Source organism: Triturus cristatus, chromosome 4_2 (genome assembly GCF_964204655.1).
Source record: "Triturus cristatus chromosome 4_2, aTriCri1.1, whole genome shotgun sequence".
Classification (NCBI taxonomy): domain Eukaryota; kingdom Metazoa; phylum Chordata; class Amphibia; order Caudata; family Salamandridae; genus Triturus; species Triturus cristatus.
The window spans coordinates 929099600-929126810 of record NC_140586.1 but is presented as its reverse complement, the minus strand read 5'-3'; the positions used below and the strand labels follow the sequence as shown (position 1 = coordinate 929126810).

The 27211-nt window shown below is 48.4% G+C and overlaps 1 protein-coding gene across 2 annotated transcripts in view; it reads right to left on the bottom strand.

The window, feature by feature from the left end:
* The window catches only part of LOC146835436 (NACHT, LRR and PYD domains-containing protein 3-like), a 368932-nt gene that overhangs the window by 25902 nt on the left and 315819 nt on the right, over positions 1-27211 (bottom strand). For both annotated transcript variants that reach the window (XR_014960731.1, XM_085602993.1), the window contains exon 11: positions 6986-7150. Coding sequence is in view for 1 of the 2 variants with exons in the window: in XM_085602993.1 (XP_085459119.1) it covers positions 6986-7150 (165 nt within the window). In the remaining variant the exon portion in view is untranslated. The remainder of the gene's footprint in view (positions 1-6985; positions 7151-27211) is intronic.

The window sequence follows — 27211 nt, the reverse complement described above, 5'->3', positions numbered from 1 at the left end:
GGGTGGAAGAGACCCTAGAAAGGGCCTTGATAAAGGTTTGAGATCTTGTCAGGATAGACTCCTCGACTTTGAACGGCCACTAACGAAGATATATGATATGGCTGAGGAGACATATGTGTTTAATAAGAGGATGGATGTTGATGAGTTAAGTCAATGGATACATAGGGCGATATGCCTTCTAGGCAATGCGAATAAGGCTCTTTAGAATAAAAGAAGGAAAAGAAAGTTGGTGGATTTAGCCAGTAAGGAGGAGGGCCCTTCGGCTAATGGCTTGCTGCTTGGGGACGCCTTAATAAAGGATCTATCAAGATATGTAGGAGGGTTTAATAACTTTCAAAAGTCACAAAAGGAGATAAAGAAGGTGTTCACAGAACTTGTTTTTGGTTGGGCCGGGAGAATGAGGGTCCGTTCCCTGACTGTGGCCAGGGAATTACTAGAGGCTCCTTCTCTTGTGGCTTCAAAAAGTTTCAGGGACAGCAGTTCTACTGCACTAAGGGTTTTTACCCTCAGAGGCAAAGATCTCGGGGAAGAAATAGCTGAGGAGAAGGAAGAGGCAGAGGATCAGCAGGTAAGATCAGACCTTTCTGTTAACCCCTTAAAATTGGACGCCAGACTTGCCCAGTTTTATCGGAGATGGTGCCATATTACAAAGGACCCTTGGGTTCCAGAGACGGTTCAGGGTTTTCGAATAGAGTTTGTGGGGAATCCCGTACAAAGTTGTTTACCAAGAAGTCTAGTTTTTCCCGCAGATCAGATGAGGCTGATAGATCAGGAGGTACAGGAGTTGTTTGAGAAAGGTGCTGTTGTTCTGGAAGATGATAAGGGGAACGGATTTATAAGCAATCAATCAATAAAGGGTTTATAAAGCACGCTACTCCCACATGAGGGTCTCAAGGCGGTGGGGGGGAAGGGAGAGCAGCTCCGGATCAGTGGAAGAGCCAGGTCTTGAAGTGCTTCCCGAATGTGTGCAGGGTTGGAGATCGCCTGATGTTCACAGGAAGGTCGTTCCAGGTCTTGGCCGCGATGTAGGAGAAGGCTCTTCCGCTAGTTCTGTGACTGCGGATGAGGGGGACCTCTGCCAGGGTGAGTTCGGCAGAGCGGAGGTTCCTCTTGGGTATGTGCAAGGATACTTGCTCATTGAGGTACTTGGGCCCGATGTTGTTGAGGGATTTGTAGGCATGGGTGAGGAGTTTGAAGATGACCCGCTTCTCCACGGGGAGCCAGTGCAGGTCTCGTAGGTGTTGGGTCATGTGTTTGTGGCATGGACTCCCGAAGATCAGTCTGGCTGCAGCGTTCTGGATGGTTTGGAGTCTGTGTAGAAGGGTTCTGTTGATTCCGGCATATAGGGCGTTGCCGTAGTCGAGTCTGCTGGTTATGAGTGCGTGGGTGACAGTCCTTCTGCCGTCGGTGGGGATCCATTTGAAGGTCTTGCGGAGGATGCGTAGGCAGTTGAAACTGGTGGAGACTTCAGCGTTTATCTGGCGGTTCATGGAGAGGGTGGAGTCGAGGATGATGCCGAGGTTTCGTGCATGGTCTGTTGGGGTGGGTGGGTTGCTGAGGACCACCAGGTCCCAGGGGGAGGTGCAGGGTCTGAGGATGAGGAACTCGGTCTTCTCTGAATTGAGCTTCAGACAGCTGTCTTTTATCCAGGCTGCCACGTTTTTCATTCCTTCCTGGAAACAGAGTCTGGTGTCTTCAGGCTTTTTTGTGAGGGAGAGGATGAGCTGGGTGTCATCTGCGTAGGATACAATGATGAGCCCATGCTGTCTGACGATGCCGGCGAGGGGGGCCATGTAGATGTGGAAGAGTGGGGCTGAGCGATGATCCTTGGGGTACTCCGCAGTTGATATCGGTGGGTTCGGAGAGGAAGGGATGGAGTCTGATCCTCTGTGTTCGGCTGGAGAGAAAGGAATGGATCCAGTTGAGGGCGGTTCCTTGTATCCCCGCGTCGTGAAGTCTGGCTGTGAGTGGGTGATGTGAGATGGTGTCGAAGGCTGCGGAGAGGTCTAGCAGGATGAGGGCCACAGTGTGTCCCTGGTCGAGTAGCATGCAGATGTCGTCGGTGGCTGCGAGGAGGGCAGTCTCGGTGCTGTGGTTGCTGCGGAATCCAGACTTGGAGGCATCCAGGATGGAGTTATCTTCGATGAAGGCGGTCAGTTGTGCGTTTACGAGTCTCTCTGTGACTTTTGCCGCGAAGGGGAGGAGAGAGATGGGCCGGTAGTTTTTCAAGTCTGTTGGGTCGGCCGTTGGCTTCTTGAGGAGGGGTTTAACCTCCGCCCGCTTCCAGTTGTCTGGGAAGATGCCGGACGTGAAGGAGGTGTTGATGGTCCGTCCTAGTTCCGGTGCGATGGCGACGGCGACCATGTGGAATATGTGCAGTGGGCAGCGATCTGTAGGGGCTCCTGAGTGGGTTTTCTTCATGGTCGCGATAATGTGTTCTACGGTGGCGGGATTCCAGGACTTGATGGATGACTTATCGGCAGCATGGGGGGGTTGGGTGAGTGGTGTCCGGCGTCTGTTCCCTGAAGTTGTCATAGAGGGCCTTGATCTTCAGAGTGAAATAGGAGCTGAGTTTGTCGCAGAGTTCCTGGGAAGGAGTGACATCCGTGGCTTTGCTGAGGGTTTCGCGAACTGCTGTATGACATTGAACAGTTCCTTGGCATTGGTCTGGACTTTGTTACTTATGAAGGCCCGTTTGGTGTCTCTTATGCGTTGGTGGTATTCTTTCAGGGCGATCCTGTGGTAGTTCTGAGCTTCAGTGGTTTTCTGGTTTTGCCAGGTTTTCTCAAGGCGTCTGCAGGAACGTCTGGCTTCTTGCAGTTCTGTGGTGAACCAGGCGGCCTTCAGAGGGCGTTGTTTGGCGGGGTGGCAGAGGGGTCTGAGCTTGTCGGCGCAGCTGGCAATCCAGCGGTGAACTTCCAAGCAATATAGGTCTAGTGGAAAACAAGAATATGTCCCCTTATAAATTTACAGGAGTTAAATGATTGGGTGGTTACTTATAAAAGTATGTGTTGCAGAAAGAAGACTTGTTTACCCGATTGGATCTAAAGAATGCTATCTGACAGTTCTGATTTGGAAGGAACATCAGCAGTTTCAGAGGTTCCTATGGAAGAGGAGAATGTGGAAGTTTGTGTGTCTTCCTTTCGGTCTTTCGTCACCACCTTTGTGCTTTAGGAAGGTTCTACGAGTAGTGGCAGCTTATTTGAGAGAAAGGGGAATACGTATGATAATTTATTTGGATGATATTTTGATTATGGATCAAGAGAAGGATCAGGTGTTATCTCATACGAAGCAGGCAGTGATGGTGCTGGAGGACTTGGGTTTTGTGATAAACAGAATGAAGTCAGAGTTGGTCACAAGACAACAAACATCAGTGTATAGGTTTTATTATAGACACAGTGGATGAGGTGCTGAGGTTACCAAAAGAGAAATTGAAGAGAATAAGGAGATAAGGAATACTCTGAAGTTGGCCAGGGTTTCTCTGAGGATGTTAGCCCCTATTGTGGGTCTTTTGTCATCTACTATTCAGTATATTTTCCCAGGGCCTTTGCACTATCAGGCCTTACAGAGACTGAAAGCAAAACATTTAAGGCATGGTTTGAGGAACTCAGAGAAAATGTGCCTTTCATTGGAAGCAAGGGAGGAGTTGACTTGGTGGTTGACAAATATGGATGCGTGGAATGGGCGCATGATTTTTAGAGAAAATCTGGATTTGGTTGTGGAATTTACTGCAAGCTTGGAAGGATGGGGTGCAAGATATGGTTTGTCAAGGACTGGGGGTCGTTGGACAGAGCAAGAAATTAAATTTGCATATAAATTGTTTAGAGTTGTTAGCCGGATCTTTGGAAATCAAGAGTTTTGCAGATCGGACTGTAAAGTGTTCAGTAATGTTGAGATTGGACAATATGTCAGCGATGAGATGTTAACAGGCTGGGAGGCCCACGTTCGAAGGGGCTGTAAGATCCGGCAAAGATCTTTGGGGAATATTGCATAGAAAGGGGCCTGAGCGTTCGGGCGGAACATATCCCAGGGTTAACAAATTCAGTGGCAGATTGGTTCTCAAAACATTTTCAGAACTCGAGCGATGGTATGTTAGACAGGAATGTGTTCAAGGGCTTGAACAGTCTGTGGGATCCTTTCCAGGAAGAACTTTTTGCAAACATGCTGACCGTCTAGGTGGAGAAATTTGTCAGCTGGCGCCCTGATCCGGATGCATCAGGGATAGATGCGTTTTTCCAGAATTGGAGAAATCTTCAAGCATATGCTTTTCCCCCATTTGCCATGATCGGAAGAGTGACGGGGATGATTCGCAGATGGAAGGAGACGGTTGTAGTAGTCACTGTGAAGTTCACAAGGGGGTATCCAATCATGTTGTAGATGAGTGTGGACTTTCCTGTGCTGTTACCGGTGTTTCCGGGGCTTTTAATAGGTCCTCAGGGAGAGTTTCACAGTCTAGTTTGTGGAGGACAACTAGCACTAGTGGCATGGAGACTTTCAGGAGAGTATGAAAGAAGCCATGACTTTATCTGTAGCGTCTAGGCTCATTGAGGAGTCTTGGGCTCCAGAACTAGGAAAGCATATAGACTGTCACGGAACAAATGTCTACACTGGTGTGTGGAAAGGTAATTTGATCCCATTTCAGTTGATGTAGTTCAGGAGATTACGTTTTTGACTGAATTGCTTGCAAAGGGCATGGCGTACAGGGCTGTGAATATGTACATATCAGCTATTGCTGCAGGACATGTGTTGTTGAATGGTTCATCCATAGGCCTAGATGTTATAGTGAAAAGATTATTAAGGAGCATTAGGATTGCTAAGCCCCAAGGTTCTATATATTCTTCCCTGTGTGATGTTTCAATCTTTTACATTTTCTAGAAGGATGGGATGACAATGGAGAGCTGATTTTGAGGGATTTGTCTTTTAAACTGACATTGTTGTTATGCTTAGTGTCGTTTTGTAGGGCTTCGGATGTTTGCGCATTGGAGGTGTCCAGTAGATCTTATTTGCCAGAGAGTTTATGCTTCTATTTAAGGCAGAGAACTATGAAAAATTCAAGTTAAATTTGATATCCTTATTTTGAAGGAAAAATAAAAGCTTTGTGTGGCTCAGTGCGTTAAGGAGTATGAACGCAGAGCGGTGCGGTTGGGACCGCTTGGAGTGGGTCAATTGCTTATTTCATTCAGGTATCCACATAGGGCAGTTTCTTCTCCTAAGTTAGCTTGATGGGTGAAAGTGATAATGCAGAGCTCTGGAGTGGATGTAAGTCTGTTTGGTGCACATACTGTAAGAGGTGTAGGCGCTTCAAAGGCCTGTGTGGTGGGTGAAAGTTTGTAGGACATTTTGCGATGTGCTGATTGGTCTTCTGATTCCACTTTCCGACATTTCTATTTTAAATCTGTGGACAGTGCTGCAAAATGTCTAGTTGGAAAGCTTTAAACTTTCATTATGTTGGTCTTCGGGTCTTGACATAAGTTGTAGATTTTCCACAGCCATGGTGGGCTGAAAATCTGGATTTTATTAAAAACACAAAGGCTAATATTATCCCTCCCAGTATATACTCTACCCTGATGTTTTGTTATATTTTTATTTTTTACAGCAGGACAAGTTTAAGATCTTTGTGTTGTATCAATGGATTATTTTCGAGGAGAAGAAGTTTCTTTTCATGTTATGGAATTGAAATCAGCCTCTGTGTCTTTGGTAAAATCCAGATTTTCAGCCCACCAGGGTTGTTCAAAATCTACATTTTCTCTTATGTCCTAATGTAATTATTCAGCAGTGATAACCCTGTAATTAGAATCGTTTTATATGGCAACAATGGCCTTACCTAGGTAACGTACGATGGTTGACACACTTTAAAGAAAACAGTTTAGGGTTGAACGATGACTGCTAGAGTCAAACATAATTAAGATAATGCCTTATTTCAAGCTAAAAGAACATAAAGACATATAATTTCAATACTCATATCAGAGTTGGTTACATATTGTTATTGCCATTTCAGTGTTAATCCCATTTTAAACTTTTGGACAGAGTTCAACAAACAGCATCACTACCAATTTCAAGGATTGAAGAACCTGGTACTTCCTCCCATGATGTGGCCTCATGTCTGGCGGACACACCTACAACACCATCTTCGTGAACAGGCCACAGTTTAAGGAAACAGATCTGCTGCCTCAGTAAATATATTAAGGGTTATAGACCATGTCTAGCAAAATGTAAACTAAAACAGATTCACAGCCACTGATTTGCCTTGTTCGACAGACTCAGCAGCTTTCCTGACATCCAAGGTGTAGAGTAACATCTCCTCTGGATAACTTGGATTAGCACCGAATGATGGAAGTATGATCTCTTCATCCTTCTGAAAGCAGCAGATGTGATGACTACTAGGAACAAGAACTGATTAAGCAAATAGGTCTGGTTTGGGATGCAGACCTTTTGGGTTTTCCAAAGATTGTTTTATTTGAAATGTTTTTTTTGAAACTGTATTACAAAAACTATTCAATATGGATGCCCATTAAAAAAAAATATATATAAAAGTAAAAAAACATTCACAGATGGCTACTCCTATGTGTACACACATGGGCGTCAATCTTTGAATGATTTTAAAGTCTGTTCAACGATGGGCACCTCTGGCACTGTCCGCGTGGGGTGCAGAACCCTGAAGACTGTGGTGAGCACCTGGCATGCTATTCCAGACCAAAGCAAATTGTAAAAAAGTTAAATATTATTATTTTTTTTAGGAAGGACTAATTGACTTACAATTCCTTGGCACTGACACTGGCGCTCACTCAAAAAGGTACCAATGACTGGGGTGAGCTCACCCATTGCCCTGTTCTGTATGCTATCGTGGGTGGAAGAAAAACGTGAATAACACCACAACTGGCCAATTGATGAAGAGGTCTGACTGAAAGCCCCTTTAAGAAATATAGAAATGTATATAAATATAGAGAAATACATAAATAAATGAACATTTCCCTAGCAATCTCACCTCCGTTTCGGGTCTGCCACGAACTCCATCAGGGTGTTGAAGAATGCTGCTGACTTCGTGGTAAAGTAGTTTCCTCTCACCTTCAAGCACCGCAGAGAAAGGTTAGTAGTGAGAGCAGACATTAGGGCATTAGTGTTGCGGTCAGAGAGACAGTTGGACTCCAACCTGCAGAATAAAGACATGTGAGTTCAGTGAGTGGGGAAGTGATTGAGAGGCTGATCCTCTTTAAAACCTACACAAAGGTTTAGTTGAATTTAATTTTACCAATCAAAGCGCTCTAAACCTGGGTGGGGAACACATGTATACAACCTCCCACGCACCCTATCAGATCATAATCCAGTTCTATTAGGCATCCAAGTCCCCGCAAACACGCATCGTCCCTTTACATGGCAACACTCTTTCTAATGGATAATCGGAATAACTGCAGTTTCATCACCTTTGTGAATACCTCAGGCACCAGATTGGATCTGGAGACTTTTTCCAAGCTATTCCATTGAGCGTTGGTAGGTGGTTTTGTGGGGCTCTGCGTTTACCTCACCCCGTCTCAGAAATTACGCCAAAGCCACACATAACCGCCATCCATGCGTGCTGACCTAAGTTTCTTACTGAACTCTGTCCATGCCATTAGACCCAGAGACATTAAGTGATCAGAGCTGACAGTGTGCAGATCTCGAGACTAGGACCTTTTTAGGTGAAGAAAAGAGCTCATTCAGAGGACAGGAAGGTGGGAGGGTCGGTGAGGAATTTGGTTAGATAGTGTGTTCACCAGAAAGAGTGCTAACAAGGGTTAGTATTTTGTTCTTCTGATGGATACTTCTAACCACAGATTACTCACCTTGTGAATAGATAACAAAGCTGTACTTTCCAAGGCTAAGAACAAAAAGTTCTGCAGGACCAAACAAGCAGTGCCCCTCTTGGCAGACCTAGCTGTCATGGCAGTAGGGCTTTGTGAACTTCTGAACCACTCACGTTTCAACCTCACAGATGTTTAAAACAGGCACTCTGCGTGCCAGCACAATTTAAGTCTGGGCCACTAACCCCATCCGTTTTTTCCAGAATATCAATCAGGTTTTCGTGTTTGACCGTGTCAAACGCTGAGGATAGATCAAGAAGGATAAGTAGGCATGGCACATTTTCGTCAAGTAGACTCAAGGCGTCAACAACAATGTGGGTTAGGGCTGTTTCAGTACCTGTCCCGCTCTAAAACCAGATTGGTATTGGTCAAGCAGCTGAAACTCTTCGATGTGACTGTAAAGTTGTTGGTATACGCATTTCTCAAGAAGTTTAGCTAGACTCATGATGTTGGAAATTGGGTGGAAATTGTTGGGATCAGATGGTCTACATTGGGCTTTTTTGGAATGGAAGTGACTTGATCTATCTTTAGGCAATCAGGAATCCTATCCTGTGTGAGCGATTCATGGATAATCACGGACCAGAGAGAGAGGAAGATGGATCTAAAGTCTTTGAAGAGTTTAGCGGGCAAGGCATCATGGAAATGATTAGAGGGTTTTAGTGACATTATGATTCTTTGAAGCTCGGCATCGTCAGGCAGTCTGAAGTTGTTCCATTATGCATTATTTTTAGGTTAGGCAGGTCGCTATAATGGACTGAGCCCGATGAACCCTGTTATGTGATGCATGTTGGAGTTCTAGTTCGATCTTTCTAGACTCCTCGACAAAATGTGCGGAGAAGATCTCTTCACTAGGGAGAGATATCTTGGGAGCAGATTGAAGGTCGGTTGGATGGTTAGCTTCTTGTTTTATGATTTCAAAAAGTTTTTCAGGTCTGTTTGTGGCATTGTCTAGTTGATATTTAAAGTGTTCGGCATTTGTGCTGCGGATAAGTTTATTGTAAGAACTTCTTGCTCTCCTCAGCTGTTTGAGGTTGGTAAAGGACAGAGAGTTTCTCCATAATCTTTCCGCAAGCCTTAGTTTGCAACACTCCTCATTGAGGGAGCCATTGAACCAAGGTTTGGACTGTTTGACTGAATCCTCTTGAGTTGCTTCGGAGCAACCGAGTTGAATATATTAGTCATGGTCTGTATATAATGTTCAGTGAGATAGTTTAAATTGGTCATGTATGGGGTTGGAGGATGTAGGTTGTTGCTAATAGAGGTTAAATCCATTGCTTGAATGTCATTTAGATTCCTAGACCACTGTTTGTTCTTGTGCAGTTGTCCTTGTCTAGGCATTACCTTTTCGAGAATGCGAAAGGAAATTATGTAATGATCCGACCAGTCACAGGGTGAGATGCTTTCCAGTTGTTTCAGGTTATCCTTGGCTATGATTAAATCGAGGATGGAACCCTTGTTGTGGGTTGGTTCATTGCAAGCCTGGGTGAGGTTAAGGTCTGCGAGGAAAGACCTGATGGTACACAGTCAGTGATCAGTTGTATCGTTCCAGTGCAGATTGAAATCCCAAAGGAAGATATGGTTAACGGGTAGGTCCGAGTTTGAAGCTATAATTTCCATCATTTGTTCGATGAAGATAAGATGGTCTCCAGGAGGATGGTAGATTGTCTGAAGCAAACAGACGATCTTGTGTTGTTCCAGATTTCAACAATCAGGTGTTCGTGAGAGGACATCGGCACCGTTTGTGAGAGTCTCAGACTGAGACTGGATGATAAATGTATGCAATACCGCCACCAATTTTAAGAGGTCAATCCATTCTGATGTCATATTTGGGAGGCACTAAGATGTCAACAATTGGCGAGGAGGAGTCGCTGAGCCACGTATTCGTTAATATCAGGATGTCTAGGTCATGAGTAAGAATAAGGTCAGCAATATCAGCAGCATCCGGTGTACGTGCGCTTAACAAATTCCCTTAACATAAGATAACATAACCTCGTGTGTGAATGCAATTAAGTAGCATCGATTTGATGTATGATTTAGTTTAAACCGTTTCTAGGTGTGATGTGGGTACATGGACTAGGTTGTTCTTGTTCATGACTCTGTGCTTGACAGTGGTTTCTCTGAACGGGTTGGAAGGTATAGGTTGAATATTGTGTGTCGGGGGTTCAGAGACACTGCTAGGGCCATTGTACGATAGAATAAGGGAGAGGATGACATCCTCGGACAGATGGTTTGTGGCCCTATAGGGTCAAGAGTGGTGATTCGGATAGGGTCGAGTTTTCCCAATAGAAAAGGGCTGTTTTTTCCTGGACGCAGCTGTTCTCATGCAATGCTTGCCTGTAGCAGGAGTGCTGGAAAAATTAGTCTACAGGATTGATTTAGTCATCAATAATTTTTCAATCTTCACTGAGAGGAGTAATAGGTTCTGCAGGCTGTCTTTTTTTTTTTTTTTTTTTTTTTTGAAACCGTTTATTACAGAATCCAAAAAATATACAAAGATGGGCCTACAACCTTCAGGCCGGCCGCTAGCAAGCAGAAGGAGCATGTGATACAGACAATAGCACGCATGCTGCGGCAGAGGGAAAGTCACAGGAGTTGGAAAGCGTTGGCAGCCACACCATCCGGACCCCACATAACGGTTTCTTTTTAATATAAATAACAGCAAAAAACAAATCCACAAGGCAACCCACAATCGGAAACAGCAGCATGTGCTCCCCGAGGAGGGGGACCCCACTAGTCCATAGGAGTATCGAGGGGGGGAAAAGGTCAGGACGGGGACTAAGTAAACTCATTACCCAGAACCGGAAAGACAAACTGGCTAAGGAGACGGGGCCGGTGACGGATCGGGCAATAACGGCGGGGTACAAATTCCCCCACGGTAGGCGTTCCAGGGGCCCCACACTTTCACCCATTTCCCAGGCTTACCTTTCGCAACATACACCACCTTTTCCCGGAACATGCACCAATCCATGTTATCCTTCCACGCCGAGACAGTCGGCGACCTCTGGGAACCCCACAGTTGAGCAATGTCACGTTTGGCCACCATATATCCCAGAGTCACCCACCACGTCTGCGGCACCGAGTAGTCGGTTGGCTCCCACACATTCAGAAGACATCTCCTCGCCTCGGGCAGCAGCGGCACACGCGTAACTACCCGCAAAACCTCATGCACTCCACTCCAGAATCGCGCCACATCCGGGCATTCCCACAAAATATGGAGAAAGGTCCCCAAAGAGCCACACCCACGCTTACACAACCCGTCCACAGCATAGCCCATACGCATCAGCCTCGGCCCCGTAACATAGACCCTATGGAGTATCTTGAGCTGGACGAAGCGAAGGCGGGCCGGTATGGCCACCTCTTTCGGGGAGGCCACCGCAGACACCCAGTCCTCGTCATCCAGCTCCAGTCCATCGGCAACCCATGCCTCACGGAGGCTAGTCAGCAGTCCCGAACGGTCATTGATAAGTTTTTTATAAATTAATGAAATAGTGCCGTCCGGTACATGCCCATCAAGCACTCTATCTTCTAGCGGGGAGCACTCCGGGATGGAGGCGACGTCCGGAAAAACGGAGCACAACGCATGACAAATCTGCAGATATCGAAAATACTCCCTGTCCTGCAGCTGGAATTCTGTCTGCAGCACATCGAACGTCTTGAATCCCCCCCTCGTCCAGAGGTCGCCCACCCTGCTGATGCCTATCATGTCCCATTTCTCAAAGCCCTTCGAGGTCCACAGAGAGCCCAGCCGCTCAGATGCGTATAATGGCGTCGCCCGGGTCAAGCGATCCTTCCACCCCATCGCCACCTTAGCCGTGTGCCACACCCGTACCATGACCCCCGTGGGGCCCGTCAGCCGCGCGTCATGCGAGCTAGAATAAAGGGCCCGATTATAGTCACCGCCCGGCAGCAAGAGTTTATCCATCTCAAAGGCCGGGTTCAGGGCGGGCCCGTAAAGGCCGTGATTGATCGCAGCCAGCTGGGAGGCCCAGTAATATCGCTTGATATCTGGGAGGGCAACCCCCCCGTCATACCACGGGAGCGTCAGCTTCGCCAGGGCGATACGCGGCAGACCCTCCCAAAACAGTCGGCGCTGCAAACTCTCCACCTCGCGAAAGTAGCGCGCCGGGACAACGTCCATTGTATTCTGCAAAGCATACAGGAAACGTGGCAGCGACATCATCTTAAACAATGCCGCCCGGCCGAGCGGCGAGAGCGGCAAGCGCTTCCAACGCGCGACGTCCTCCTTCAGGCGCTGGAGGGGGGGAAGCAAGTTTTGGCTATATCGGGCCTCCGCGTCCAGGGTAATGAAGACACCCAGGTACCTAAATCCCCGCGGGGTGATCTGAATAGGACAACCCCGCGGAAGGATAGGATCCTCCCCAGAAAGGACATATACACACGATTTAGCCCAGTTGATGACCAGGCCGGAGTTGAGGCCAAATGAGTGCAATACATCAACCAGTACTATCAGTGATTTACGTGGGGAAGCCAGGTACAGAAGAATATCATCAGCGTAAAGAGATACGCGGTCCTCATACTCGGGGGATCATCGGAGACCACGAATAGAAAGTTCCCACCACAGCCACTCCGCCAGGGGCTCCAGGGCAAGCGCGAAGAGGAGCGGTGATAATGGGCAGCCCTGCCGCGTGCCCCTGCCCAGCTCAAACGGAGCCGACACTCTACCGTTCACAACCACCTGCGCTAGCGGTCCCGAGTACAACAATTTCACCCAACCGATGAATCCCGGGCCAAACCCAAACTTCGCCAGTGTCGCCCAAATATATGGCCACTCAAGTGTGTCAAACGCCATAGTGGCGTCCAGGGATGCCAAAATGGCCGGTTCCCGTATAAACGGGACACGTGCGAGCACCCCATGCAAGCGCGCAGGTTAAGCGCAGTGTTGCGATGAGGGATAAAGCCGGACTGATCCTGGTGAATCAAGTCGCACACCACGCCAACCAGTCGAGTAGCCAACACCTTGGCGAGAATTTTGGGCTCCGCGTTCAACAGCGAGATAGGTCGATAGGATGTGACCCGGTCCCGCGGCCTCCCCTCCTTATGAATAATCACAATAGTAGCCAGACGCTGGTCTAGCGGGAGGGAACCCGCCGAGTGGGCCGCGAGGAACATAGCACGGAGATGTGGCGCCAGCGTATCCGGTCGCAGCTTGTACAACTCGATGGGAAGTCCATTAGGACCCATGGCCTTGCCGGAAGCGACCGAACGTATGGCGAGGGCAATTTCCTCAGATGTTGGGGCGGCGTCCAACGACACTCTGTCCTCCTCCGAAAGGGAAGGCAGCGCGATATCTCTGAGCAGGGCATGGGAATCCTCTTCCGAGCGGGAGGACACCGGGGAATACACCCCACGGAAATATTCTGCAAAGCAGTCAACAATTTCTTCCGGCTCAGTAACACACACACCATCCTGTTTCTCAATCGTTGGGACAACTCGACTCGCTCTCTCCTTTTTGTCCAGCCACGCAATCAATTTACCAGCCTTATCACCCACATCATACAGTCTCCCCTGTTGCTCTCTACTGAGGCCCCTGGCCGCCTCCGTGACGAGGGCCTTATAGGCCGCTTGCTTGAGTCGGAGACATGTAATTTGTCATCCGTCACCCCACATTCTAGATCATCCTCCAACTCGGTTATCTCAGTTTCAATACGGGTCACCTCCTCCCGCTCGCGCCTCCGGGAATGGGAAATAAGGGACAGGGCCTCCCCCCGGAGTACCGTCTTGAAGGCCTCCCACAGAGAGACCGCCGATGACACAGACCCCACATTATCGTCAAAGAATCGCTGAAGGGATTTAACCAACTCTGCGCGAATGGTGGGGTCACGCAGGTACCAAGGATTAATCGGGACCACCCTACCCTCTCCCCTCGGGAGAATATCAAAGTGCAACAAGAGTGGGGAGTGGTCTGAAATACCCCGCGCCAAATGGCGCACCTCCCCTATCCTCCCCGCATGCGCCGCCGGCACCAGGACATAATCTAGCCTTGAGAGACTACCATGGGCCCCAGAATGAAAGGTGTACTGTAGCTGCGTGGGATGTTTTAAACGCCAACAATCCACCAGCCCCAAGGTATCCAAGAGGCCAGACAACCACGCTTGGGCACGGGGGAGATCCCTAGGGGGGTGACGATCCTCCATTCCGGAAACCACAGCGTTAAAATCCCCCCCAACCACTAGAATCCCCTCTGGAAGGCCAAGGAGGAGGCGTCCCAAATCCGCAAAGGTGGTCGTCTGCAACCCTGGCGGGACATAGACAGACACAAAAACGAACACTCTGCCCTCCATTCTACCCACCAGAACCGTGTAACGTCCCCTGTCATCATGGAGAACCTCATCAATTTCCAACGAGAGCGAGTTCTTGACCATGATGCCCACACCCCTTGAACCAGACGTGAAGCCCGAATGGGCCACAAGGCGGTAGCCCCGTCGATTCATAGCACAAAAGGAGTTACCAATGAGGTGTGTCTCCTGCAGAAAAACTATATCGGGTGAAATTCGTTTCAGGAACTGCAGGACCACACCTCGTTTTATCCTGTCCCCCAGTCCATTAACATTCCAGGACAAAAGACTCAGTCCCCTACCCCCCATCATAAACGAAAGCAATCACTCGTCCCCCAGAGAGCACTTTAGAAATATCACACCGATACTTTTGCCTTGTGGTGTAAACGAACAACACCCCACCCCAACCCAACCGCCCCAACAAAACTCCCCCCTCCCTGCACCCCTGCATGAGCCCAGACAGCCCCCCCAACTTGCAGTGTGCCTGTCGCCCCTATATAATGAAACTAGCTAGACCCCCTAGAGGAGGAAAGAGTACCCCTTCTAGACCCCGCACCACCTCCAGAGGAGGGAAAAACGAATACAGAAGAACGAAAAACCTTAAGCTTGGCCGAGAGTGGCATCATATCCGTCCAGAGTGAGGCCCAGTATCAACTCCTCAGTCCCGGTCCAGTGGGCCTTCTCCTCCCGCCGCCCCCCCCCCCCCCCCGCCATCCCGATCACGACCCCCAGACAGAGTGTCCAGCCAGTCCCCGGCCACTTCAGGACGATCAAAAAAGTGTGTGCGACCATCCACCTCTATCCGCAGCCTGGCCGGGAAGAGCATGGCGTATTTTAAGTTCATGTCCCGAAGCCGCCGCTTGACGCCCAGGAAACTCAGTCTCTGCTTCTGGACCGCTTGGGTAAAGTCAGGATAAAAGTTCACCTCCATGTTCTCCAGCTTAAGCGGCCCTTGCAGTCTGGAGGCTTGCAGAATCGCGTCTCTGTCCCGAAAGTTAAAAATACGGGCAATGAGAGGCCGCGGAGGGGCTCCGACCTTCGGCTTTCCCCCGGGAACTCTATGAGCCCTCTCCACGGCAAAGAATTTACTCAGTCCCCGAGGCTGGAGATGGGTAGTGATCAGGTCCTCCACAAAGAGATCCGCCGCCGCCTCCTCCCGTCCCTCGGGTACTCCAATGATGCGGATGTTATTCCTCCGGGCCCGACTCTCGGAGTCCTCCAGGTGCCGATCCATGAGCGCACTCGCCTGACGAAGTCGGTGCACCTCCGTTTGGAGGGCCGCCACCTCAGTCGTGAGGCCCGACGCGGTGTGGGCCAAAGAATCGACCCGGTCGTTGGTCTTGGAGAGATCAGCCTTCACCAGGTTGACATCAACTAGGACCGCGTCGATTTTATGGGCTAAGGTGTCAAACCGCTGGCCCACCGAGGCCTTCATCTCAGCAATGGCGCCCATGACGTCTTGCAGAGTCAGCTCTGTGGGCAAATCCGGGGCACCCGGGGGGCATTCAGAGGACTTGTGCGGTCCACCGGGAGATCCCTTCGGGAGGGTGTAGCGGTCCATGATGTTGGCCTGATGTGCGGCGCCACGCCGGGTCGACTTGGCCTTCAACCGATCGCCATCTTGTTTCGTGGCCATCGTCGCGGGTCTCACACCCTCACCAGCCACGCAGTAAAAGGCCAGCAATCAAGGCCACGGGCTCCGGGGGGTCACCCCAGGACGGCGGAGCGGGCCACAGCAGGCAGGCAGGCTGGGTCACCCAGCGAGGCCACCCCAACACAAAGAGCGCCGCGATCCCACCTGCAAAGACGGCAAGGGGGCGCGAAAGTGAAAGTGAAAGTGCGGGGTACGCGACTCGCCAGGCCCAGCCCGCCGTTGTTGTTCACTTTGCCACCGGGTCACCCCCAAACGCGAGTCCGGGGTCAGGAGCGAAGCAGGCCGCAAACTTCAATCGGTGCTCACTCCGGCACCCGAGGTCCGATTCGAAAACGGGAAACGGGTACCACCTCGGCTCAGGCTCACCGACACAGTCCCCTCAACCAATGCAGGATGAAGACAGGATAAATGTCGGAGGTCGCGGAGGTCCTCGGGAGCCTCGCACCTACGCGGCCATCTTGGTTGCGCGCTAGGCTCCTCCCCCCTCTGCAGGCTGTCTTTAACTAGTTGGAGATGGCCCATCATAGCGCGTCTTCTAAACTTCAGAGATCACGACACGGTACTGCGTATTGCTCGACAGAAGGGTACTATTAATTACCAGGGTAATGTGCTGTCGTTCTACCCCGATTTTACTGCCACTGTTCAGGCGGCAAGGAAGGAATTTAAAGGCATCAAGAAGCTGCTGGTAAAGGAACAAGTACCCTACGCGATGCTGTACCCTGCTCACCTTCGTATAGGCACAGATGACAAGGCGAAGATCTTTGCCAATCCGAAACTGGCCATGGAATTTGCTAAAACTTTGAGACGCCTAAAATAGTCCTCAGGAAATACGTCGGATATTGATGAATAATATGCCAATGTACATCTGTTCACCAGTTCCATCTGTTGGTCGACGTTGTCCTGTACGTTCGGGGCCAGCCATTTCATCCCCAAGGCAGCGCAGGTTATTGTAGGTGATGGGTCCAACACATGTTTTCACCCGAGCTGCGCCTGTCAAATGTATGACTCAATTAGATTGCTGGTAAATGTTTGTGCGGCTCCTCCAGGTCTTAGCTGTACTCGTTGCATAATGGTTTGTTGTGATGATGTTTCCCTTACAGGCATTTGGATGCACGTGGACTTCGGTTTGCCTCATGGGTATGATCTCTGCTGCATGGATGGGTTTTAGCATTTGTGTATGTCCTTTACATCATCCTGAATAATTTTTATTTGTTCCATCCGCGGGAGGGCTGTAGGAGGGAACCTCCATTCTCTTGAGGCGGCCACCTCCCTTCTACAACTGGGAGTGGTAGGTGCCACTACGTCCCCCTATGGGTGTACCCCACCATGCAATTGCAGCACCTTGTTCTTGATTGGGGTTGTTTGTAGTCATGGGTTATGGCTTTGGCAAATTGGGGTTGCCAAGTGGGTGGGGGGATTGCATTGTATGGCACTGATATAAATGTTGCTATTGTCTGGTCAGCCACGGTTGTGGATCTTGTTATGGTATTAATGGAATATAAATTGGTATATATTCAGAAGGTGGTCACACTCCATAGTCAAGTCAAGTCAGAGAATTTATATAGCGCACTACATACCCAGAGGGTCTCAAGGCGCTTAGAAAGGGGAGGAGGATTACTTGTCAAATATCCACGTTTTAAGTTGTTTTCTGAATGCCAGGTGGTTCTGGGTGAGGCGAAGGTAAGCGGGGAATGAGTTCCATGTTTTAGCAGCCAGGTATGAGAAGGATCTGCCTCCCATGGTGGTCCTGTTGATGCGAGGTACAGTGGCGAGGGCTTGGTTGGAAGAACGTAGTTGGCGGGAGGGGGTGTAGAAGGACAGTCGTGAGTTGAGGCATTCTGGTCCGATGTCGTAGAGTGATTTGTGTGCGTGAGTTAGCAGTCGGAAAGTGATTCTCTTATTGACGGGTAGCCAGTGGAGGTCTTTCAGGTGACTGGAGATGTGTTCGTTGCGCGGGATGTCTAATATGATCCTGGCTGAGGCGTTTTGGATTCGTTGGAGTTTCTTCTGGAGTTTAGCGGTAGTACCTGCGTAGAGGGTGTTTCCATAGTCCAGTCGGCTCGTGACTAGAGCATGGGTGGCTGTTTTCCTTGTTTCGGTGGGGATCCAGCGAAATGTTTTTCTGAGCATGCGAAGAATGTTGAAGCAGGATGAGGCAATGTCGGGTGAAAGATATAATTGTATACCATGGAATGTCGCGGACTTAACACCCCCAAAAAGGTTCGCCAAGGAAAGGCGTATCTAGAGCGGCACAAGGTTCAAATTGCTTTATTGCAGGAATTGCACCTGAACAAACAGAAGGAATCTAATATTGCGCATAAATGGGCGGGATATAAATTAGAATCGTCATTCTCTACCTATGCGAGATGGGTCCTTATCTTGATCAAAAGGGGAATACCTTTCCTTCCGATACATTCACACACTGACACTGAAGGTCGCTGGGCTATGGTACAGGGCAAACTAGGTATTACATTAGTTACGGTAATTAACATATATGGCCCGGTGGTGGACGATCCACAGGCTTTCACACAGCTGCTGGATGTGCTGTGTACCTGGTCGGAAACGGCTGTCCTTTGGGGGGGCGATTTCAATACCCATCTGATCCGCGCCTGGATAAATCCAATCCGCATGATGTACGAACTGTCAAGATAGCTCAGTGTGTTCGGGAAGCCATGTCGGAGATGGGTTTAGTGGATGCATGGCGACTCCGCAATGCTACTGACAAAGATGGCACACACGTCACCCCGGCCTATTACAGCTGGTTACTGCTAGATTATTGGTTGTTGAATGAGGAGTCTAATGGGTGGGGAACACATGTATACAACCTCCCACACACCCTATCAGATCATAATCCGGTTCTATTAGGCATCCAAGTCCCCGCAAACACGCATCGTCCCTTTACATGGCGCTTTCGTGCGGAGGCCCTACTTGATCCTGTCTACGAGGATACTATCAGAAAGGCAATAGTACTTTGAACTAAACGTGGGATCGGTGGAGAGTCCGGCCGTGCTATGGGAGGCATTCAAGGTCACGATACAGGGGGTTTGCATAGGTACAACATTGGGCATTTTAAAAGATATTAGAGGTCAGCTTTCCAAGACTGAGAAGTTATTAAGTGAGCTAGAAACACAGCACTTAGCTAGTCTGGACGCAGGCTACCTTGTTCAGGTCCAGGAATTACTAAAGGAATATAACAAGTTGGATGACTCAGAGGCACGCTACTTGTCACGTCGCCATGTGGCACGAACCTATGGTGAGGCAGGATGACCCGGCAGGAAGCTCGCTGCCACACTTCGCTTTCGGTCCGAACATCACCATGTCACTAAGAAAGCAGATGCCCAAGGGGTCGACCACTACATGCCACAAGAAATAGTAGAGCAGTTCAGAGGCTTCTACAGAGACTTATACACTTCGCGAGGGGGAGGCGCTGATGAAGCCCTGAATGATTATCTATCTGACGTTGCATGTGTGTGGTTGTCGGATAGATATCGTGAATATCTTAGTCAACCTATAGATGAGACAGATATTAAAGAGGCAATTTTGTCTTTACCCAATAATAAGGCTCCTGGACCCGATGGTCTTACAGACGAATTTTATAAACGCTATGCAGACCTTCTTATCCCTTATCTGTTAGAGATGTACGCAGAGGTTCATGATTCCGGTATCTTACCTTCATCCCTCAGACAAGCTCTCATTATTACTCTGCCCAAAAAGGACAAATCACCTACACTATGTGCATCATACTGCCCTTTGTCATTGATAAATCTAGACGCAAAAATATTAGCGAAAATTATTGCCACTAAATTACAACCGCTACTACCCACATTAGTGTTGCCCGACCAGTCCTGCTTCATGCCGGAGCGCTCCACATCCCACAATCGTCGTACAATATTAACCATGTTCCATGTTTTAAATCCCGACCTTTCCGCTGCGGCGGTTATGCTCGATGCCGCTAAGGCTTTCGACTCCATTGAATGGAGTTCTATGTTTCACGTGCTGAGGAGGATAGGGTTCCCCAATGTTTTACTACGCTGGTTGCAGGTGTTATACAATGACACGTCGGCGAGGGTGCGGGAGGGAGTCCTCACCTCGGAACCATTCTGTATAGATCGAGGCACACGGCAGGGATGCCCCTTGTCGCCCCTTCTATTTGCTATTATGATGGAGCCACTGGCGTGTATAATTAGTGAACGCCATAGACATACTGCACTCAATTTCAAGCAGCGGCCTGTCGGCATTTCAATGTATGCAGATGATATGGTTCTTTTTATCCGGGACCCACAGATTCATCTCTCCTCAGGGCTGCGTGAGTACATCAGATTTGGATTTTTTCCGGACTCATGATTAATTGGGAGAAATCAGTAATAATCCCTCTGACGATCTGCACGTCCCCTCCCCAGATGGAATACCCTCTAATCTGGACAACGGACCCTGTCAAATAACTCTGTATTTGGGTGCATCGTGAGCCAGAGACTACGATCAGAGAATATTATGGAAGAGCGTAGGATACTTTGGTGAGCCAAGTGGAGAGATGGGCCCGCCTCCCGCCGCCTCTTGCAGACCGTATTGCAGTGATCAAGATGGTCATTCCCCCCCGCTTTTTGTATCTCTTCAGTAATATCCCCATCAGCCTAACCAAGCAATTCTTCTCTACCATTAAAACTCAACTCCTGAACCTTGTGTGGGGAGGCAAACAGGCTAGGATTAGTTGGGCTACGCTGACACTTTCATATCTTCGAGGGGGTTTTGGTGCACCGGATTTTTATATATATTATTTGTGTGCACAAGCCCAACACGCCTACTACTGGTTTAAACCACATGCATTCACTCTGCATCTAGCAGTGGAGGATGGGGACGCACATCCCATACCCCTGACAGGGGTAATCACACACACTCAAATAGACACACCCAAGGCGGAGATTAACACCATTGACACCCCTGTCGCGGCTTGGCAGTCAATCGGAAAACTAGCAGATAAACATCCGATCTATGCTCCGGCTTTGCCCTTAGCTGGACATGTGGCTTTGTCCATTACACAAGAGGCTGGCCCCCTGAAATCCCTCAGGGAAGTGGGGATCCCGCACATTCGGGATATTTATCAAGACAGTACGTACATCAAAGAGGGAGATCTAGGTTTCATTGCAAATCTCACCCCACTTTTTCTGTATAATGGGTATCAACTAAAGCAAGCCATAAGAAGTCACTACCCTTCATTCCCTGCAGAGCCACCCTCTCTTATCTCACTACAGCTGCTTATTGTGGCTCCTAATAAAAGAAAATTTATCACTAAGCTATACAAGGCTGTACAGGAAGAGACAGTGAGAGTTGCAGATAAAAGTCTTGAGCGCTGGAATTCCATTTTAGATCCCCCAATCACTTTGAAAGAATGGGAACAAATATGCACATTGACTGGCAGATTCACGCCAAATGGAAATCTGCGTATTATTCATTTCAAATGTCTTCGTCAAGCATATCACACTCCTATCAAACTTCATAAAATGGGGCTTCGAGAGTCAGATCCGTGTAAAAGATGCGGGCAAAAGGAGGCTGATTTTTATCATCTTGCGTGGGGGTGTAGCTCAGTCTTTAAATACTGGGGAGAGGTGCTACAACGTTTGCAGACCATGACGGGGTCCTCACTCCAATGCACGCCACTTACTTGTTTGCTTGGTTATGTTCCTTTGCTGAAGGGAGTGTTGGGCAGATTTGTTCGAATTGCCCTCTTGCTGGCCAAGAGACGTGTGGCGATAACTTGGTCGGTGTTAGGGGGTTGTTAGAGCTGCAGTTTCCTCTATTATTCGATGTACCAACTTCAGTCTGGGGCTCTATGTGATTCAGACTCATGAAAGGATCTTCATCATTGTGAGGTTCGTAGTTTTCAGCAGCTTGTGTGATCGAGGTCTGATGAGATGGGGGAGCGGAAATTACTGCCATATAGTTGAACGATGTGACAGGCTGCATCATATCTGTGGGAGGGCTTTGATTTGGTGGCCTGACCTTCTCAATATTATCCAGGGTATTTATAATCTTCTTAAAGACATTGTCAAACTGAGTGGGGTTTCTGTCAGATGCTTGAATGAGGATGATTCTGTTGTTATAAAGGGCTATGGTAAGCTCTGTATTGAGGTCTGGTGAGGGTATTAAGATAACCCGGAAACCATGAGGAGTTTTCTTCATGGATTTAGAAAGAAACATAGATGTTAAGACATTTCTCCATTGTGCTCTTCTAATACTGAAGAGGATGAGGTCATTAATCACTATCCCCTTAGACTCACAGAAATAGGTGTCCGATACTAGTGATTCAGGAAACCTTTTGAGTAGATTATGTTTGAAACTTTTTGCAGATTTCTTAGAGAGGTTTGGAGAGTAGATGATCTTAGAAGCTTTCCACCCTGATTGCGATAACAGGTTAGCCCGAGCGTAAACATTAGTTAGTGCCATGGTGGGGAAGTGCACAGCGTTGTTGCTAGAGTGCAGATTAGGATATAGACATCTTCATGAGGTGAAGAACCAGGTTGTCTACTCCTATCTGTCATTATGATTCAAGAGAAAAAAAAGAACAGTATAGGTCTGCAAGAGGATGGTCTGTTATTTTTAGTTTGTAACTCATGGAGCTCAGGTGCTGGTGCAGGGCACATGCACCATCTCTCAGGAAGGGATTCATAGGAGACAGTAGGAACGAAAACCCCTGTAAGATGGCTGCCAAAGGTTATGCTGACTGTACTGATTAAGTCCTCCTTTACTGTCTACCATTTATATAGACCTTTGTCTGTTTTACTAGTTTGAGCAATGCTGAGTCCTTCTATCATTACAGCGTAACTCAGAGTTAACAATTAGGTCCTTCTTTCATGAGAGTGTAGTAATTGAGGACTTCTTTCAGTGAAGCCCACAGTTAGCAGATTGGTCCTTCTTTAATGACAGACTCGGCACATTTCTTAATTGTTGCTAATTCAAAGTTGAAAGCCAGCCGCCATCTTGTGGTTGGCGTGGGCCCACCAAAAATGGAGTGCTGGCTCACCTGGACTTGATCCTTTCCAGCAATGCTAAACGAGTGGCGGCAATAAGCTGCCTCGTCCCTCCGTCTCAACTGGTACAGAGGCAGTCAAAGTCAGCCAAAAGGGTCAGGGTGCACTGGCGAAGGAGAGAGAGCTCCCAGACAGGCAGAGCACACGACGTCGGCTGCGAGAGATCAGGACGTCCCAGGCAGTAGAGGCGGGCCAGAGGCACAATCGCGCAACATGACCAAGGTGGGACACACAACCAAGGCGGATCCCACAAGGGAGTCGCAACACTCCAGCCACAGCGAGAATACCTTGCAATCCGGGCACAAAAGACGAGAGGCTCTCCAGTGCCGATCCAAAGCTCGAGGGCTAATCGACTCCGATGCCAGATTTGACGAGGCGGCCCTCATGAAAGATCCAGACTTTCCCGAATCAATGTGTGGGAACCAAGCTTCGCCGGTAAGATGTCATCTGGCACTTGTAGCACAGGTACATAGCGGTTCGTCGATGGCACGGTATATCGTCTGCTTACATCGAGACATCATGATGACCGTCACCAACTGGGCTATTCCAAGCAGACAGGCGATCCCTGAGAAAGATCGCGAGGGGCTCCATTGTGAGCGCGAACAACAGTGGGGACAGGAGGCAGCCCTGCTGAGTGCCCCTCTCTATACCAAAGGTCTCAGACACCTCATAACCCAGTCGCACCCTTGCCGTAGGCAAAGTATAAAGGAGCCGGACCCACGAAACATACTAAGTCACCAAACCCATACGCCTCAGGATCTCCCATAGGTACGGCCACGCGAGGGTATTAAAGGCCTTTTCTAAGTGAAATGAGACCAAGACAGTCTCAAAGGCGGACTCCCGTGTTTTGTGCATCACATGAGCCAGCCTCCTTAGGTTCATGTACGAACCACTCCACAGGATAAAACCACACTGGTTATTGCCCACCAGATGCATTATAACTCTTCCCAGCTGTAACGCCAATGCCTTTGTGAGCAGTTTCACATTTACATTCAGCATCGATAAGGGTCTGTAGGATCCCGGATCCACAGGGTCCTTACCCGGCTTAGGAGGCATGAGGATGATTGCTTCCCGCATACGCGACGGTAGCTCGCCCTCAGAATGGGCTTCCATGAAAGTTTCCAACAATGCCGGGAGGAGAGTAGTGGCGTGTGCCTGGTAATATTCAACTGGGAGTCTGTCAGGGCCCAGGAACTTCTCCCTGGTCAGCTCGCAGAGTGCCTCCTTCAGGTCGTCTAGCCTTATACCCTAACCTAGTTCCTCTACCTGCGCTGTGGTTAAATGCAGCAATATCACCTGAGTTAGTAGGTCAGCAGCCGCCGAATCCGACTCTTGTGTTGGGGCCGTATATATGTCGGCAAGATGAGCTCTCAACAGCTCTAACACGGCTGACTGGCACCTTATCATCGTCCCCTAAGAGTTAATACTGTAGGAGGAGGGCACTCCCTCTTGAGCAGCCGGGTGAGCATATGCACGACCTGTCCCCTTCCCTATGTAATCGTTGGCGGTAGTCCTTGCAGACATGGCAGTCGAGCCTATCCCAGATCGTCTATACAGCCCTATGCTCCTCTATCAGTTCTGCCTCATCCCCTACCCGACTGCACTCATCTCTGCATCTCAGCGAGCTGTGCTCCTGCTCACCCAGTTTCCGCTCCAATTTTCTCTTGATACCATAGGTTTTACCTATACTCGCCTCTCTGATGACCACCTTCAGTGCCTACCATTCCCTCCTGCATGCACTGGCCGTACCCCAGTTTGACCTAAAGAGTCTCTCCAGCACCCCCGCATATCCATGGTATATCAGAATCTTCCAGGGACTCAGGCTTGAATCTCCACAAGGGAATAGCATGGCGCCTCCCCCATACCCCACACTCTAGAAGTAGGGGCGCATGATCAGAGAAGAACCCCACCTAATACGATACCTTCCTGATGTCCAACATTCTCTGCCATGCAACCAGGAATCTTTCTAGTCTGCTGTAAGTGCCATGAGTCGGTGAGTAACAGGAATATTCCTGCACAGAGGGGTGAATCTACCGCCACATATCCACAAACTGCAGTCGGTGCATAACTTCTCGCAATCCAGTCACCATGCGAGGCTTTGAACCCTGTTGTGGTGGATGACTGTCTAATAAGGAATCTAACACACAATTGAAATCCTCCTCCCAAAGGACCGGGGAACTCGCATAAGGCAGTAGGGCATCCTCCAGGACACCAAAAAAATCACCATTGTCTACATTCGGTGCATATACATTCAGCAAACACAACTCACGGCCATCTAGGGTGCAGCATTATGTAACACCCCTCATTTCCTTGCATTTCTATGGATGCCAATCCCTCTCCATACTGTGCTCTTGTTTAACCTCTGTATTTGTGGGCTAACCCTGTGTTAGTTCTCCCACCTCCCTTTCTGTTGAACCACTCTCCACTTCCTCTTTCAAACTATTACTCTCTGAGTCACTGGAGGTGTGCGTTGGGTCCTGGAGTCTGTCCCAGAATCCACTCCAGACCTCAATAACACCCCCAAGCACGGCTTCCCTCCTGCTTAACTTTATATGAAGTTCTTCAGTCAAAGCTCATTTCCTGATGTCCCTGTGCCAGTAATGTATATCGGGTGCCTTGTGCCCCATCCAAGAGATGGTGACCCACTACACATTAATAAAACAGGGTTTCCGAGACAGGCCCAAAGATGCTCTTAACTAAATACAGTAAGCACTGACACTGTTAACCTGTTTACTCTCCATGCATCACATTTAAAACTAGCGCACTCAAGGAAATGTATTCAGCAGGTACGTGTAACTTGCTAGCTTTCCTATGTGTGCATGTCTGGTGACGTAAGGAGGAAGGAAAATTGCCACTAAGCCCCACCCTTTTGCAACATGTATATCCTCTTCAGCCGCCTCTAACTTCAAACTTCATACTTAGAAGAATATGGCTGAAGAAGAGCTGTTTATTTCATTAATGTAAGCACAAACCGCTTTTCATTTTGGCCACATGATAGCTCAGAGCGTATGGGGCCGCACGACCTGTGCCAGGGGTCACAAACGGAAAGCTAGGGGTCACCCAAAAGAGTTCCATTCTTTCCAACTCACACAACACTATATCTGATGTAGGAACTGCAGCAGTCAGGGAGTTCTCAATAGTCTTCTCTCAACCAGTCTCTACAGTGACATCAGGGACTGACGAGCAATGAGCCACATGTCTGAAGAGCGAGAAATCTTGTGTAATAAACTTTCCAGGACATTGGGCAGTCACCATGTGTTCTTGACTAGTCACAACGTGGAAAGGCTCAGCATCAAAAGGAGCATCAGATTTGTGTTTTCTCTGTTGATGGACAAGTTGATCTCCTCTAGTGAAGGTAATGTTCTTAGCACATCTGTGCTTGTCTACATATGCTTTCTTTCTCTGTTTACCGACCAAGTCGTTCTTACAAATTTCATTCTTGTGAGTAGATCTTTCACTAGTCCATTGAGGTAACTTGATTGCCATGGCTCTCCCAAACATTAATGTGGCAGGGCTTTCACCTGTCATCGAATGAGGGATTGAAAGTTAAGCTTGAAGAGTGGAATGTAAGACTGCTTTAGGGTCAAGCTTTTCTAGCACAGCACACTGAACAGCTTCCTTGAGTATACTCATGAAACATTCAACAAGGTCATTTGCCTGTGCCAAAGAGGTGTGCTCTCCTGATGCTTCACATAAAGATGACTGAGAAAATCTTTGAATTTTCGACTGTTGTATGGTGGGCCGTTGTCAGATTTTAAGACTGAAGGAACACCCCATGTCGCGAAGATGCCATCTAATCTCTTGATGACTCTTTCCTGACTGATAGATGAAAGATCTTCAAAAAATGGAAAACGGGAGTATTCATCAATAATCACCATCAGGTGATGTCCACTGTCAAGAGACCAAAGAATTTAACAACAATTCTTTCCCGTACATGTTTTGGCAACTCAGACACACTTAAGGTGTGTTGATTAGTTTTGATGACAAGCAATTACATACATGACAGACCTTCAAATATTTTTCCACTCATTAATCGAGCTGAGGAAACCAGACTCGATCTTGGAGAGCTCATTTTGTGGCAACGATTCCACAATGTCCTTCATGGGCCACTTCAATTATCTGTTGTTGCAGGCTCTCTGGATTCACAATTCTCTAACCGCATAATATAATTCCTTCTTGTGTAACCGATAATTTGTCTTTGACAGTTTTTAATTTCTGGTATTCACGGTCACTGGCAAGAGGTCGAGTGTGCTGGTTCCAAGACTGATATGTAATAATATCCTTTAGTTTCAACATGTCACTGTCTTGGCTTGTGACAGTAACAAACTGTTCCAATGAAATGTAGCAGGTGTATTCAATCTCACAATGAAATTCATGACATTTTATTAAATGTATAGA